The 18,080-nt window shown below is 34.9% G+C and overlaps 1 protein-coding gene across 1 annotated transcript; it reads left to right on the top strand.

The window, feature by feature from the left end:
• Positions 1–11,659: 11,659 nt before the first annotated feature.
• LOC115413288 (protein yippee-like 5) lies at positions 11,660–16,853 on the top strand. The gene is given in 4 exon segments (XM_030126032.1): positions 11,660–11,817; positions 12,430–12,591; positions 13,688–13,768; positions 13,770–16,853. Coding segments are annotated over 3 exon segments (366 nt in total). The 5' UTR covers positions 11,660–11,817; positions 12,430–12,450; the 3' UTR covers positions 13,914–16,853.
• The last annotated feature ends 1,227 nt before the right edge of the window (positions 16,854–18,080 follow it).

Below are 18,080 nucleotides of genomic sequence, written 5' to 3'. Positions count from 1 at the left end.
TGCTCAGTAAAGAGCAGAATAAAAAAACTTGCAAGACTCAAGCATCAACAGTCCCTTCTCAGACATTTAACCCGTAGGTTAACACCTTGAATTTTCTTTTAGATTTAAGTGAACAACATAAAGTGGGAAAAGGTTAAGACCGCAACAGCCAAGATGCACAGCATGTTAGAGAAAAGAGCACATTGTCTTCATGAAATAAATGAACAGAATAATCCAAACACACTGGCTGTCCAAATTATTATTCATTATTAGTCGTGCTTGTATGGTTCACAGAATATTACGTAAACGATAGTTTTTCTAGATCACAATCAATTTATTAATCCTACTCTGAGTTGTCTTCTTCCTTCAGTTTTGGCCTTGCGCTTGTCATGCGCTTGTCATTTCTTGTTTTTTTTTTTCTTTTGCACAATATATCATTTGAGCATCGACATCGAAATGTACATGTGCGCAATAGTCACATCGCAGGTCCTGCAATCTAGGAGGCAAATAAACTCAGTGTGTTCTCATCTAATTTCAATCTAGGTACCTGACACACACTGTACACAGCGATCCACCAATCACAATCATTCTTAATCAGTTTGGAGTGAGTCGCTGGTAACAACATTGAAGAATGAGCAATGAGCAAGCGAAAATCACCATAAATGAAGACTTGGTGCCAAAAAGAAAAGCAGCATCAGTTATGTGGAATTATTTCAGCTATAAGAAGGATGATACTGAAACACATGTTCAGTGTTGACAGTGTTTTCCACCTGTTGCCACAACAAGAGGAAACAACAATTAATTTGTTTGACCATTTATGTCGGCACTACATAGCTATTATACAGTATACTCATGAGTATTTTTTCAAAACGCAATATATATATATATCGCAGAGTTTTTTAAAAATCGCAATGTCAGTTTTTTCTAATATTGTGCAGCCCTACTTGTGACCATGAATTGTTGACCTTTTGACCCTAAAGTTTATGGGTTATGGGTCTGATCATGTTAGCTCTATTTGTTATTGAGTAATAGTGTGAACATAATCACAAACAAGTGTTCAGAGAACACAAACCTCCGCCAAGCACCCCGAACGGTGTGCATGTGTGGATCGACTATTTCTTTTTAAATTAAACAGTTTCAGGTTGTTCCATACAGCAGAAAAAGTTGAAGCTTGGTACCAGTCATGTGTATGTCAAATTATATTAAACTCAATTAAATATTTGTTGAGTTATAATGAAAAATATGTCGTAAATGGGATTTTCAATGTTAAATTGAAATGTCCACAGAGTCCACATTCCACAGTGGATGTGGACAACTTTGTGCCAGATACAAGATATTGTTATAAGCTACAGGTGTATCAAATTGGAGGCTAATTGGAGTCATTTTGAAATTTTTATGAATTTTGGAAAATTGCTCAATGATGAGAGATAGGAAAATTTGAGATTTTGTGACCTTGCTGTGACCTTGAACTTTGGCCTACTTGGCCCAAGACTTAATGGGTTTGTCCCAGGGCCAAGGCCCATCTGTGGGTACAATTTGGTAAAGTTGGTTGTAATAGTTTTCCCGTAAAGTTGCTAACAAACAAACACGCAAACAAACAAACACACAAAGCAAAGTGATCACAATACCTCCTGGCAGAGATAACAAACATGCACAGACAGATGGCTCTAACCACCCAACCCACAACTGGACTGTATCAGAGAAGTTAATGACATCTACATCTGTCTTTTGTTCATTACATTTGCATGTCTGGGTTAAGTAAAAAATGAAAATAATGATCAGTAATAATCACAAACAACATTTAAATAACAAACTCATCCACACATGAAGTAACATATGAGTATGAGTCATTTTTTAACATGTTTGTGAATTAAACAGTTTGTGCATCAAAGGGTTAACATCAGCTAATACTGAAAGAGTTCATTCTTATGCCCACATTACTTTAAAATACTGATGTAACAGTAATGATAACAGAGTGTGGTGTGAAATACCTGAAGGAGACTGGGATCCAGGACAGATACTGGTGAACAGAGCACTGACATGTAATCCTCTGTCTGTAATAAGGCAAATCACCGTTTCAGACTGATATTATAGGGTTTATTTACATAGAATATACAGTATAATTAATTTAAAATACAATATACACTGCCTGGCCCAAAAGAAGTGCCCACTTTGATTAAACAAAGCAAACAGGTACAAGCCTTCCTTTGGATAATTACTGCAGTGATTAATATGTTTCAGGTCTTTAACTCCAACTGATGCAGTGAGGATACTGTCATTTATTAAACAACCATCAGTTTGATAGAGATAAGGAAAAATGTCATGTAGTCGGATATTCCAGATTGACCTGGTTCCAGAGTGATGAAGAGAGGTGGTTGAAGTGATTACCCATCATGCCTAGTGCCAACAGTTGGTTCAGTTGGTCAGATCTGGACCAGCAACATTATGTGTCCATAAAACGAGATCAGTGGAACCTGAATATATTGAATAAGTATTTTTCTTCCCAGATGATACAAACATACTCCAAGATGACAATACAAAGATTCATCAGGATCAGGTCGGTAAAGAGTGTTTCAGGAGCATGAGGCATCATTTTCACACATGGATTCACCACCACAGAATCCAGACCTGAACCAACCTGAGAACCTTTGGGATGTGATGATGAATGTGATATTCAATACAAGATCTTGGAGACAAAATTAACCCGTAAAGACCCAAAAAGCCACTGTTGACCTTAACCATTTAATGATCTAAAATGTTTAATACTTGTTGATCCACTAATCCTATCACTCCATGTAATAATTGGTGTAAAATGCCGTTTGTCATCTTTTCATGGTCATCAGATATGACCCATTTGGACGTTCAGAGGCTCCGTAGTGAATGTGGAAACACCGTCATCTTCATCAGTAAAACCCATGGAGTTGGATCAATGACAGTGGATGGGCAGACTTGTTTTTAATAATAATAATAATAATAATAATAATAATAATAATAATAGTACATTTTATTTATAGGTGCCTTTCAGGACACTCAAGGTCACTGTACAAAGTTGTTAAAATAAATAGAACACAATTAAAATTAGACACATACATATATAAAACACATAGGTACATAAAATGGCAGCAGATACAAGTTTTACCTTCAGTTATTAATATCTGTGCTGAAAAGTCACTTTTTCTTCAGTTTTCTCTGTTTCTGATATAATAACGCTCAACTGTATTTTGAGCTTTAATGAACATCTACATGATCAGTGAATTAAATATAGGAAAATACACGATTTACACTGAAAAACCACAAAATACAGAGGATAATGTTATAATATAGGGTGATAGATCACTGAAGAAATGTTAAATCTGGAGAAAAATTCATTTGGGAAGTTCCATAAAAGCAGCACTGGGTCTTTATGGGTTAATACAGCTATGGACGGAAATAATAATAAAATTGCGAAAGCAGTGTTACAGAAATGCATGTTTTAATCAAAGCTATAGGTGATCCAAATAAATATTAGTGTGAATCTTTTTTTTTGAAGACCAGGCAGTGTATGTATGAATATGATACAGTAATACAGTACCTCTGAACTTTTAGTTGTCACCTCATGTTTTTGTACATCAGAGCTGACAGCATCTAAATACGACAAAAAAAAAAGAGGAACAGTTTTCATCCTAAAACCACTTCTTTACACAAGTTCTTTCTTTAGTTAACATGTAACCATAAGAATGTTCTCTTTCCTGAAAATAGATCAGGAAGAAAGGCTAATTGTTTTTCCTAAACCATACCAGGACATTTCTATAATGACCGATGAAGTACACACATTTTTTTAAGACTCTATGTTTTTTTCCTAAAAAGTAAAATAACTTAGGTAAGCATGTTTTGTCAGCAGAAAAGTATTCTTATTTTAAGTAAATATATGCAACATTGGCTTAATATGTCAAGACAGTTAGATATTCCAGTTAATATTGAGCTAATTTAACCAGTAAAAAGGTAAAACATTCAAGCAGAGAAACAGCAACATTTTTTTTTAAGTAACACACGTGCACGTTCCTTATAATAAGCACAACACAATTTTTAGACAGTTATTATGTTCCTGTGTCAGACCTTTATTTTAGAATGAATAAATCTAGCAGATGGTTTTGCAGGGCTCTTTCTGCATTGTAAAGTAAGTATGCATGTTAGTATGAATAACAAAGATTTCATTGGTTTTACCGTTAATCTCTGTTCCTTGTGTGTAATAATAACTGGTTTGTGTTCATTTGTTACCTGTAAGCTGAGCGCAGAATCCAACCAGGGCTACTAGAATCAGAGCGCCGATCTGGTCATGATGTGGAGAGATACTGAGTGCCGGCCACACTGAGGGGTTTGTGTAACGCACTCCTCTTTTTCCTCAGCCTCGGAGAAGAAAGAATGACTGACTGTTTCAGTGACTGTAAAAGTACACTGTACCTGCAAAGGGTGTGGAGGAAGGAGTTCCCAGGGGGGGCAAAGTTATAAAAGGAAAAAGAAGAGGAAAACCACTTCACAGGTGAAAAATAGATTCCTTTTAGTTTCAACTCTGTCTCTTTTATTCCGTGTCTTATCTTACTCTTATCACTTTATCTGAAACAATCGACCAAATTACAGGTCTGACCTCCTCCTGCTTATCTCTGCATGTTTCTGTGTATAGTTGCAAAACTGATAATGATAATCTTTTCCGTAAATCTTTTCAGAAATAAAGTTGTGTTTTGCAAACCAAGTGACATAAGGAAGGTCAGTGAGATCTAAAGTCACATTTATGGCCCACATATTAAACCGTTCAGACACAGACACACAGACAGAGACACAGAATGTTCACAATCTGCATTTTTGTTTGTAGTGTGTATTTATGTGGTTATTTGGACTGAACAACAGTGACATAAATACTAAAAAACATTGAAATGAAATTAATTCACTGGATAAAACAAGTTGAATTTGGTCTATACTTTTATTTGATGGAGAATTGTATTCGACCGGTCAAAAATCTGTGGGGACGACATTAAATTGACTATGCTTTGTCTGATTTAACTTATTGTCAATTTGTTAATCCACATGATTTGATCTAAAACTTCCTGGCAGCTGTGATAGTTCAGCTGTTTCAGAACTTTTGCTTGGTGAATAAAATTTATTTTTCTTCTTGACAGGAAGCGCTGCCATAGTTGTGTTTAAGGAGAAGACTCTTTTGTGAAGTTTACTGCTACTATCCATGATAATCATTGTAACTTAGCTCTGTTAGCTGATGTTAACATTAATGTGCATTGGATCATATGAAGGGTGTCAAATTCATTTTTGTTCAGGGGCCCAATTTGATCTCTAGCAGGCTGATAAAATATAGCACAAAAACCTAGAGATAATGACAACTCCAAATTTTTCTCTTTGTTTTAGTGCAAAAATTTTAATTACATCATAAAAATGTTTAGAATTACGAACTATCCTTTCACAAAAAAATGTGCGCAACCATGAACAACCTGAAATTTCTTAACAATAATATGTCTCATCTTATCGGTTACACATGTGAGTTTCAACTCACAGACAGCAGTGGATCTACGAAGACATAAAACATTTTAGTAACAGACATATCACTGTTAAAATAGCACTTTTTTTCTTGAGAAATTTTAGGTTGTTCCTAAGTTATTTGCTTTTTTTTTTTTTTTTTGGAAAGGATAGTTTGTAAATACAAACATTTTCATAATGTAATTTCACTTCTGCAATTTTTCACATGAAAACAAAGACACAAAATTGTAGTTGTCATGTTTTATAACTTTTTATGCCAATACATTGGAGATCACATTATCCTACGGGGTTGGACAAAATAATGGAAACACCTTAAAAAATCAACAAATATAATTTAATATGGTGTAGGTCCGCCTTTTGCGGCAATTACAGCCTCAATTCTCCGAGGTATTGATTCATACACTTGTGAATTGTTTCCAAAGGAATTTTAAGCCATTCTTCAGTTAGAATACCCCTCCACCTCTTTTAGAGACGATGGCGGTGGAAATCGTCGTCTTACTTGAATCTCTAAAACTGACCATAAATGCTCAATAATGTTGAGGTCTGGGGACTGTGCCGGCCATACGAGATGCTCAACTTCATTAGAATGTTTCCTCATGCCATTCTTTAACAATTCTAGCTGTATGGATTGGGGCATTATCATCTTGAGGTGAAGGTGTTTCCATTATTTTGTCCAACCCCTGTATATCCTCCTGAGACCCAGCAATGCATTTTTGTCCTCTGTAGGGGACAAAAGTTTGACAGTTTTACTTTAACAAAATGCTGTCCATTGCAAAGGACTTTCCATTAAAAAATAAATTAATTAACAAAAAAATAAATAAATCTGAAAAATTGTTGCATTAGGCAGTTTCCAATCAAGACAATTGTTTGATGTAAAAAAGGTAAAATTTTCAACTTCCTGGTCTTAGGAGGACATGTGTCTCCTGGACACTATTGACTGTTAATATCGTCAGTGTAATTTTTGCACTTTGTAAATTCATCCCACAGGCCAGACTGGACCCTTTGATGGCCTGATTTTGGCCCACGAGCCACATGTTTGACACTCCTAGATTACTAGTCTGATAGACAGCCTGCTAATGAGCTCAGGTAGCTTTAATTTCATGACTTTGACATTACTGTTATAAACATGACTTACTAAGTAGCTGAAATGACTTGTTGGTGTTTATTTTTACACTGGTAGAACATGTGATCAGCATTTTATTACATCCCCAGTTACATCCTTCACTGTTCTCCAGCTCCTTCCACTTTGATTCATTCATTCATTTTACAAACTGTTTAATCCTCAGACAAATCATGGTCTTCACAACTACAGTTCACAGTCTAGAGGCTGATGTCATGGAGGGTTGTCCACTATTCGCATACCGTCGATGAATAGAGTTAACATACTGTATACTGTAGGATGTATTTCAGCTTTGTCAGAGACTGAGGGCATGTGCTGACAGATTATTGATCCTAAATCCCATTTATGCTCACAATAAAGCTCGCAGGTGAGAGAGCCGTGATCTAACTTGATCTCAACCCTTCAAAGTCTCGACTACATTAGACAAAACTGAAATCAGGAAACACATTGGAACAGCTCCGTCCTTTAACCAACAGGAAGGAGTTTGTGGACACAGTGATAGTAACCAGAGGGATTTTCCAGGTAATGCGTACAATATGTTGATAATGTAGCTCATTTGAGTGGAAAAGCTCAAACATTTATTTTAAGACTATAAATCCTAAGCAGATCTTACAGTCTTTGTTTCGAAGTTTTCTTTTCAGTTTACCCCATTTTCAGTACGGACAGTAATTTGCAAATCATTCAACAGAAATGTCCACTTTTGGGATATAAAAATGTCTTAAAATGTATTGTCATCTTGTTATTATTCTTGCATAAAGTACACGTTATTGTGTTTAATGGTATAAAATCATGTTTTTGACCTTACAAAAAGTCTAACTCAACTATAATGTGCACTTCTGTGTAGCATGATATTCTATAAATGTAATTAAAAACAAATTTTGCCTATCAATGGCTCATAATGGGTATTTTGTCACAATTACATGTTCAAAATGTAAACAAAATGCATCTCTTAAGTTTTTATTCAGGTGTAATATTTTCTATATAGGGTATATAAAAAGCAATATCTCATGTGAAATAGTATTTTAACATTCTAGTCTTCTGTACTTATTGCTTATTGCCCTGTGATGATGGATGTAATTTCCTGATGGTTCATATATTTTACCTAGGTTATATAATTTAATTTGTCACACACTCAATATGAACGTCAGCAATTTAGCAAAGTTGTTACTGGACTAGACTTTTAGAGATGCAGTAAGATATGAATAGATTGCCAAATAGTTTATGAGTTTGTCCTTAGATCTGCTTTGCTGATAGTCTGACCCTTGGAATCAGAGAAGGTCGAACAACAGTGTCAGGAGTGTCAGATCTTAATCATGAAGAAAAAAGTGAGAGTATATATATATATATATATATAATATATATATAATATATTATATATATATATATATATATATATATATATATATATACATACTCATACATATATATATATATACACATATATATACACACACAGAATAAAACCATAGAAAAAAATGTTAAACCAGGTGATGTAAAAGCCTGTATTTTCATGATAGGATGCTTTATGACTTGAATATTAATGAACTTCTTATAGGAATAAATTGGAACACCTATAAATATTTAACTAATTTATTTGTGGTTTTTTTGTTTGTTTGTTTGTTTGTTTGTTTGTTTGTTTTTAGCTGCCTTTTTGCTGGGTTAGAAAAACATATGATATAATTTACAATTAAATGGTTAAGAAACTATTTGAGCATTGGAAATACTTTAAACATATATATTAACAGATAAAGTCCATGTGCTACTTTTGTGTCAGTTCCCAAATGAATTTTTCTCCCTATTTAATCTTTCTTAAGTGATTTATCACCATTTACTGCAATATTATTTTCTTTACTTTGTGTTTTTTCCAGTGAATCTCAGGTATTTTCCTATGCTTAATTCACTGATCATGCAGATGATCATAAAAGCTCAGGTTAAGTTGAGGGTTATTATATCAGAACAGAGAAAACTGAAGAAAAAGTGACTTTTTTCTGTAAAATACAAATGAAACAAGCATCTCCTTCCCTGTCATTGATCCAACTCCATAGCTTTTAATGGTGAATCAATGTTGTAGAGGATGACAGTGTTTCCACGGTAATTACGGAGCCTCTGAACATCCAAATGGGGTCATATCTGATGACCATGAAAAGATGACAAACTGTATTTTACACCAATTATAACAACAGTTATAATTGGTGTTAACAGTTCAGATCAGAAGATGATTTGGTCAACAGTTGCGATTTGGGTCTTTAATGAGTTAAAAACATTGTTGGCCCATAAAGTTATATTTTAGTTTTCAGACACATTCCTCTTTTTATTCCCATTTATACACATCAACCACCTTTGACCAGGTGCAATGATTACATACTGAGTCCCAGTTTATATGTTATTTATCAAGAATAGAAGAGGTAAAAATATTTTATTCCAACTCTATGGGCAACAGTGTATTATTTAAGACACACTCACATGTTTAGATGGTTGAAGATCTCATCTGTGGAGTAAGAATCTCCTGCATCAACAGTGTCATTATTTTTATATTCATGGGGATGATTTAATTCAAAACAATTTTTTTTTTTTGGTTGTTTTCTGGGTTTCTCCCCCTTTTCCTCCAATGCAGCAGGTGTAACAAGGTGAAAATCATGTCAAAGATGTAATAACATAAAACACCTATAGGCCCTGATTTAATGCCAGATTTATTATCTTTACCTTATGTTTTTTAGTAAATCAAAAGACAGAAAAAGATATGAAACAAAGACTGGATCGAAGGGAAAAAGCATCTGAATTTGTCTGTCCTGCTTCGAGTTGTTGTTTCAAATCTGTGTTGAACATTTGCTTCTGTAGCTCTTCATCTGTGTTTCCATCTGGTGTTTGTTTGTTTCCTGCATAAATTAAGTGAACACTGCAGTCTTCTACTGATCCACACATGAAGACACAAAATAATTTGACAAATATGTTTCCATTGCAGTTATTTATATATATCTACATTTTATTGATACACCAAAAATGTTTATACACAATTTGAAAAATAAAACAGCTGGATGGAAAAGCATCAGCTGATCAAACTGATGTGCTCACTGGTGTAAAGTTCATTTTTCATTCTTTCAGTATATATTTTTATGGTCTTTCAGTCAGTATGAATACTGGGAAAACTGAGTATTCTCAGACAGATGTTCATTGTTTTAGTCGGTGGGACCCTGGGCTTTTTGGGGCAACCCCTAGCAGTCTGGACTGTACCTGACTAACAGTGAATACTTCTGCATCTTCCAAACTGTTGATATTCTTTATTTATGGATAATTTGAATTCACCTTTATCTTATCTTATTAACATAATCATTGTTGTCAGTAAATATCATATTCATTGTGGTAAATGGAAAAATTCTAAGCCCTCCTTTAACTGGTTCGTAAATGATTTCAAACTGATTTTTTCATCACTTCAAAAAATTAATTCTCATAAATCAGACAAAAAATTACATGGTGAAATTAAGCAACACTTGTTATTTTTACCTTTTTAGTCTTGCTCCACTAGTTTTTATATTATACTTGTTTTACAGCTCCCTTTTTGTTATGTTGTTTTGTTTTGTTTTTAATTTGTTGACTTGTCATAGATGTTTTGTTACGCTACATGCTCCAGTTTGAATTTGTCTCCTGTCATTATTGAAATGTCCTATGAAAGAGGATTAGGGCTGCTGGGAAAAAATAAATAAAATTAAGGTCCAATATATATATTTTTTATTTTTATTATTCTGAGAAAAAAGTCAGAATTGTGAAAATAAAGTCAGAATTCTGAGGGAAATGTCAAAATTCTGAGGAAAAAAGTCAGAATTCTGCAATCAAAGTCAGAATTCAGATTTTTTTCCTCATAATTCTGACTTTAATCTTAGAATTCTGACTTTTTTCTCAGAATTCTGACTGTTTTACAGGGTGGGGAAGCAAAATTTACAATATTTTGAGGCAGGGATTGAAGGACAATGTATGACCAATTAGTTTATTGAAAGTCATGAGAATTTAAATCTTCAAATCATATTTTACTGCATTTCTAACGGTCTTGTTGTCCTCCTCAAGTTCAATTGCCATTTTTCTCATGGATTTGGTTGGATCCTTTAGGATTTTGGATTTGAGAGCTTTAATAAAAGCTTTGGTACGTTTTTTGTTGCTTCCTCCACTTCCAGACTTTCTCGTAATAGTTTTGCTCATAGTCATTCTCTTCTTTCCATTATAAACAGTCTTTATGGACACTCCAACTATTTTTGAAATCTCCTTTGGTGTGACGAGTGCATTCAGCAAATCACACACTCTTTGACGTTTGCTTTCCTGATTACTCATATGGGCAAAAGTTTCTGAAAAGGTATGGATAACAGTGTTAGGTATGATTATGACATCAATATATGTATGGTTTCAAAACAATTGACGTAGTGCCTGCTGAGAAAAAAAAACTAAATGTTCATTGTAAATTTTGCTTCTCCACCCTGTAAATATTGTTTTTTTTTTTTTTTTAATTATTGTTCTGAGATCAAAGTCAGAATTCTGAGAAAAAAAGTCTGAATTCTGACTTATCTGACTTACCTGAATATCAGAATCAGAATAATCTCGGAATTCTGAATTTTTTTTCTCAGAATTCTGACTGTTTTAATTTTTTAATTATTATTATTACTTTTATTATTATTATTAGTAGTAGTAGTAGTATTAGTATTAGTATAGTATTATTAGTATTATTAGTATTATTATTATTGTTCTGAGATTAAGTCAGAATTCTGACTTTTTTCTCGGAAAAATTATTTAAAAATATATATTTATATATTGGACCTTTTTTTTCCAGTGGCCCTAATCCTCTTCCGTAAATGTGCTCTATAGGAGTTTATATATTGCATTGTATGTTCTAAAGTTCCAATAAAAAATAAATGAATAAATAAATAAATAAATAAATAAATAAATAAATAAATACCTTCTGCAGCTTCAGCTTCTCCCAGGTTTTCCTCGTCTCTGCTGACACCTGGTGGACAAACTTCAGAACTGCACCAGGAGCCGCTACGTCACGACCGGATGTTGATACTGGCTTATAGAAGGAACAGCTGAAAAAGAACAACAAAGCCACGACGACGACGAAACAAACAACAACCAGGCGTCTAAAATACACCCCATACACCAGTGACACCAACCCCAGTGAGGACATTGTGTGTCATTAAATCAGCTCTGAAAAGGTAGGAGGGCGTCATTCACAGCCAAACAGTTAATGTGCGTTTTGTTGTTGTTCTCCTTGTTGTTAGCTTCATATGGTTGTAGCTGTTAGCTCAACGGACAGCTAGCAAGATGTTAGCTTCATTCGACTTAATGCCTGGTTAATACACAATACAACATACGTCCTAAACGACATGGAAGGACAGCACATGGTTTCCCTTTAGCCACCAAGGCGAACATGTTCTTACAACGTGTCTTCACCATTCTCTGTAATGGGTTTATTTTATTTCTGTTTTCAACGCTTCAGCGCCATTAAAATCTCAGCTGCCATCTACAGTCAACAGTCCTCATGACAAGTCAGGGAAGAACAACAAGTACATTTATGAAATGTTGAACAGGACGCTAGTCTGAAAATAAAGACAAATACACTTAATAAAATAGCAACCAAAAATAGAACTCATAATGTTTATTCATGTCTAACTTGAGAACTTTATGTTTGGTGCTTTTTTAACAGTTATTTAGAAGAAGATCAACTAATAGTGATAAGCAATATAGAATAGGTGGTAGTAAAAGTAGTAAAATTAATAGTAATAAGTCTTTTTTTTTTTTTTTTTTTTTAACTATATGTTCCTTGGTGTCTCTAAGGATATTTCAAGATGGGACGTATCTTCTTGGACCACATCGGTGGAACACGGCTCTTCTCTTGTGCCAACTGTGACACAATCCTGACTAATCGATCGGAGCTGATCTCCACACGATTCACAGGAGCCACAGGCAGAGCTTTTCTCTTCAACAAGGTAACACAGTGGAGTATATAGAACCCTCAGCATTAACTTTTCAAGTAAATTAAACTCAGAGGTATTTCTGGACACATTCTGTGTATTTTTGGGTGGGTGGTTTCATGACACAATGAGGCCACAGTTATTATCACCCCTCCCTTAACACTATTGTAAGATAAGAGATAAGATAACATATTCCTTTATTGATCCCACAATGGGGAAATTCACAGTGTTGTCAGCAGCAAACATACACATAAACATACACATACAAGTAAAACAAACAGTCATATAAATCTGAATAAAGAAGTGTTTAAAAGGAGAGTGCAAATACAGTTTGATATGATTGTAGTGCAAATGGTTATAAATATTAAAAAATATATATATAAATATGGATTTGAATATATACGGATTTGGACAGGTGCAGTTTTAGATATATAAATATGGTGCCTATATAATTAATTAATTAATTAATAAAGTGTGATATTGAAAATAGGACCAATGTGATCTTGATACAGGAGATCAATCTCCTAATAGAACAGGTGGTACTTTGACTTGAGGATAACTCAACTAATTAAATGAAAGTCCATATATGACATCCTACCAGTGCTCAGTAGTAACTATACTGATATCTCTAACCATCTCCATGTGATAAGCCATCAAAATATGGCCCATTATAAGTAAAGGCAAATTTTAAATATTTCAAAAGTTTGTCAAAAATCAAAATTTTTCAAAACTGTGTAAATACCAATGCTTTCGTTGGTATTTCGTTTTTTTTTTTTTTTTTACTGCTGTACATACTTCACATTTATCCAGAATATATCTTATCACACAGACTGTGAAATGCATATGTGTGGTCATTAGACCTTGACTAAACCAACAAACCTAATGTTGGCCCAGGACTTCAGAACAGTTCTGTAACAGAAACACTGGCTAGGACCAATTTACTGCACAACTACTTGTAACACCACTGCAAGTACCATGACCTGTTCACACTGGAATCTGAAATTAGACATTTTTAAGAAATTTAATGTGGACAGCCAACATAAACATCAGATCTGAGCAGTGAATCGAAGTGTTCAGTATGTGGTTTGAGACTTGTGTGTGTCCTTCACAGGTGGTCAACCTGCAGTACAGCGAGGTGCAGGACAGAGTCATGCTCACCGGCAGGCACATGGTTAGAGACGTCAGCTGCAAGAAACTGTAACAGCAAACTGGGCTGGATCTATGAGTTTGCCACTGAGGACAGTCAGCGATACAAAGAGGGACGTGTGATTCTGGAGAGGGCGCTGGTCAGGGAAAGCGAGGGCTTTGAGGAGCACGTACCCTCCGATAACTCCTGAGTCCGCCATCTTGGATTACTTTGTGTGGGGAAAGATCACTCCTGTGTTCTCCTTTTGCTCTAATTCCCCCCTCGCCTCTGCGCTGCACACCACCAAACTGCAGACTTAGTGGTCTTGAGATGAGGTCTTAACCTCACCCTCCCCTCCCATGCCCTCCTCTGTCTTTGGCCTTCGACCTTTGACCTCTCAAAGTTTGGTTAGCTGGATCTGTTCTTGCTAAATAGACCTGAAATATCCCCAAAACTACTGGGGACACAGTAAAGGAGTTGTTATGGTCACACCGAGCTTTCATCACTGCTGCACAAAGCATGTTCACATATATGACAGTTATCAACAACACATGCATGACAATAGACGAATATCACCTGCTTGTTTTTATTTAGAAGCACTAAAACAGACGTTCATCAACATCCATCCCACTCCACACAACAACCAGTTGTTTTCCACACATTATTGCTTGAGTGGGGTCTCTGTGTTGTGAACTGACTTTATGTTCGTCTGTGGTGAGCACCTACTGCACATAAGATCACAGTAGTTGTCATTTGTACATCGGTTCCATCTTTTTTCAGTAGTGTATTAAATGACATAGTGTTTCAGATCTCGTCTCAATCAAACGCACAGATTGATGTCATTTAAGTATTTCTTCTGGAGTTCAGTGATGAGTGGCTTTTATTTGGATTTTGCTCACGTGATGTGCAGTTACTTTCACGAACATGACCTTTCTGAAGTGTACACAAAGTGACTTAAGTTTCCCGTTGTTGCAGTGTGTTAAGTATCACCTTTATAATCGACAATCACACAGTTGAATTGATGCAATTTTTTTTTTATCAGTGTTAACATTCATCTACATTTGCACCTGGAACATTAGGGTCACAGTGAGGATAAAAAAAAAAGATATTTCATAATACCATGAGAATAAAGCTGTAATATTTCAAGAAATAAAGTCATAGTTTTATGAGGAAGAGGCTAAATATTTCAAGAGTTGCCAAAATTCCCAGCTGACCCAAAGGCAGCCCCAGATTCCAGCAGCTGCTGTTGGTTTTCATACTGTTGTTTTATGATATTTGATACTTCATGATTTCTTAAAATCTACTAAAGCCAGTTTTCTCAACTGGTGGGGATTTGTTCCAAGTTGGTCATCAGGTGTTTGTTTAAAAAGCTTTTAAATATTACTATGTTAATATTACAAACACAGTAAAAAGAAACAAAGACTTAAGTCAGAACTGAAATGTTAACCAAAACATTATTTTCACATAATAGTGTGTATTCAGTTAGAAAAGTTGGCCTTGTGAACCTCACTTATTTTGCGTGTTAACATCAGTGTGCAGTTGTAATTCTCAGTTATTTATTAGAATAATGATCTCTGGGTGCTGTGATGAAAACGTGAGGATATTTTGTCGGAAAAAGCTCATAATGACATTACATGTGTACATGAGCTGATGTTTGAAAACATGTTCTGTAGGTTTAGTTCTATAAAAGTGGTCTGTACTAGGGGGTAAATGTAGGACCCCAAGCCAGACCACTGTGTGAAGACACTTCATACAGATAAAACATCAGCTTTATTCTTAGAATATTGTGACATTTTCCCTCAAAAAAGAAAAAAGTTTTTCCTGAATATTTTGACATTATATTCATAATTTTAGGACTTCATTGAAAAGCCCTCAGTGTGACCTAAAGTCCATGGTATCATTTACAACATGTGCCGGTTGTGTTTATGTCATGGAGGGTGTATGGTATTTCCAATGAAACAGAGATAGACTGTATCTGATGGAGGCGTTTTGAGAAGATATGGGTCATGCAAGGTTAAAATTAGTCTCTGTTCTAAAGCAAAACAAACAACCAAGACTTGGAGACAAAGAAATTCGAGCAGACATTCATTTTTTTCCAGTTTAAGCAGTAACAACCTAAAAACAGGAATCTGCGACCTTTCATCAGTTTTTACATGAGTGACTGTGGATCACAACGAAAATCGTATGTTTTATAAGAATAAATTTACTATGAGAATAAAGCTGTAATATTTAGGGAATCAAATCTTGACATGACAATAAAGATGCATTTTTATAAGGAAATGGCTTAATATTACAAGAGGTGAAAAATGACCTGCTGAACCAATTGCAGCTAATGTTTGTATTCAGAAGTTTTTTCTTACTTTTTCTATTGCTTACATCATTTCTTAATTCATATTAAGAAATGGAATATATAAGATTCCAAATTTCCTCTTGTAAAATGCTTTTTTTTTTTTTTAAATATTGGCACAATTCTGTTAATGTTTTTACCTTTTTCTTTAAATATTTCACTTAATTCTCATATTATCTTTTTTTCTTGAAATATTATGACTTAATTCTAAAATTCTAATTCTCCATCACACAGGGTTCATTATTCTAATTGGACTTTTTTCTTACAACCCAAAGCTAAGCAAGCTTTAGTGAACAAACACAATGGAAAAAAAAAAAAATACATTTGATGACATTAGATGTATTCAAGCTGGAGTGTATCACGGCTTCTGGTTTTATGTCATTTCAGAGTGTTTATGGCTACAGGCGATCGCAGCATGGCTCAACATTCCCACATAGTGACATGAAATGTGTGAGTTTACCTGTACGAAGTCAGACCACATGGTACACTTGTGATTTTTTTTTTTTTTTAAATTACATAGAGATGACTTTTGCAGCGAGGACACTGTTCATCTCCTTTAGTCGGTGCAGTAAATATTCAGTGGCCATGACAGGCTATTATCATTTGTTGTTTTAGAGTTGTATTAATAAGCCTATTGTTTTTATTTGCTTTACTCTATATGGTTATTTTATCGACTGATACATTTATCCAGTTGTATATTTTCTTGATTGGAGGCTTGGAAAAAAAAAAGAATTTTCTTGTATGGCTGAAGCAAAATCTTTTTGACGTATTTTCTAAATAAACATGTAGTCTTGCTGGGTTCAATTGCGCTGTCTTTTTTGAGTTTGTTTTGTAGGTAAACTATATCTTAAGTATTATAAAATCAAAAATTTGCACATACCAGTTTTTAAAATGATGTGAATGAACATTATGAACTTATCACATCCGAAGCATGTGACCTTGGGGTTGAGACGCTTTTTGTAGGTTTTTTTTTTAGTCAATTGCTAAAATATATCACCTGAAACTGATGCTGGATTCCCAAATCTCATCCCAAATACCATCACCACACCTCGTCCATGTGTACATGATGAGTGACTGGATTCCCACCTCCCACCCTGATGTCACAACTAAAGATAATAATTTACTGAGTCATTATTAGTATTATTATTATTATTATTATTATTATCTATATTATAAAAATTCAAGTTTTCTCTGTGTGCATGCATGCGTGTGTGTGTCCGAGGATTCACACAAAATCCGGAAAGAGCTGACTGCTGCAGTTTGGCATACTTATGTATTTTTGGTCAAGGAAGAGACTAGCGAAACGGCAAGTTGATAGGACCAATATTTTGGAGATAGTAGTAATTTTGGAATACAATAGCCTTACAATCACATTGCTATGGCCAGAACACTTTGGTGGTGACTGCTGGACAAATGCGGTACAGCATGCACAAATACACAACAGCATAAAAACTACCACATCTAGAACTTGTGGATGCCCACGGGTCAACGCACTAGTTACCACCGCCAAGGAGGTTATGTTTTCATCTGAGTTTATCTGTCTGTTTGATTGTCTGTTAGCAAGATAACTCAAAAAGTTATGGACAGATTTTGATGAAATTTTCAGGAAATGTTGATACTGGCACGAGGAAACAAATGATTAAATTTTGGTGGTGATCCGGGGGGCTGATCTGCTTTGGCAGAGGTCTGCTCTCTCCGAGTGCTTTTCTAGTCAGTATTATCCTTGTTGATTTTGCACCAACATTGTCCATATGAGACGCTGGGTTGTGGTCTTCTGGAGGAACTGAAACTCTGCAGCAAATCCAGCTCTACTAAAGGAGAAACTAGAAATGATGCAGGGCTTCAGGTCCTTAAACTCATCCACACAGATGGTTAGGATATTGACTGAGACACTGGACTCCAAAGTCAATGATCACCCCCGTTGTCCACATCCTCCTCCAGAACCTGGACCAGAGCCTCCTTTCACCATGTGACCTCAGATGAATCCGATGAGTCCAGGTTTGGAAACTCGGCATCATATCACCCTGGTGT

Source organism: Sphaeramia orbicularis, chromosome 22, assembly GCF_902148855.1.
Source record: "Sphaeramia orbicularis chromosome 22, fSphaOr1.1, whole genome shotgun sequence".
In the NCBI taxonomy this organism is placed as follows: domain Eukaryota; kingdom Metazoa; phylum Chordata; class Actinopteri; order Kurtiformes; family Apogonidae; genus Sphaeramia; species Sphaeramia orbicularis.
Note: the sequence above shows the minus strand (reverse complement) of the source record. Positions and strands in the feature narration are given on the sequence as shown.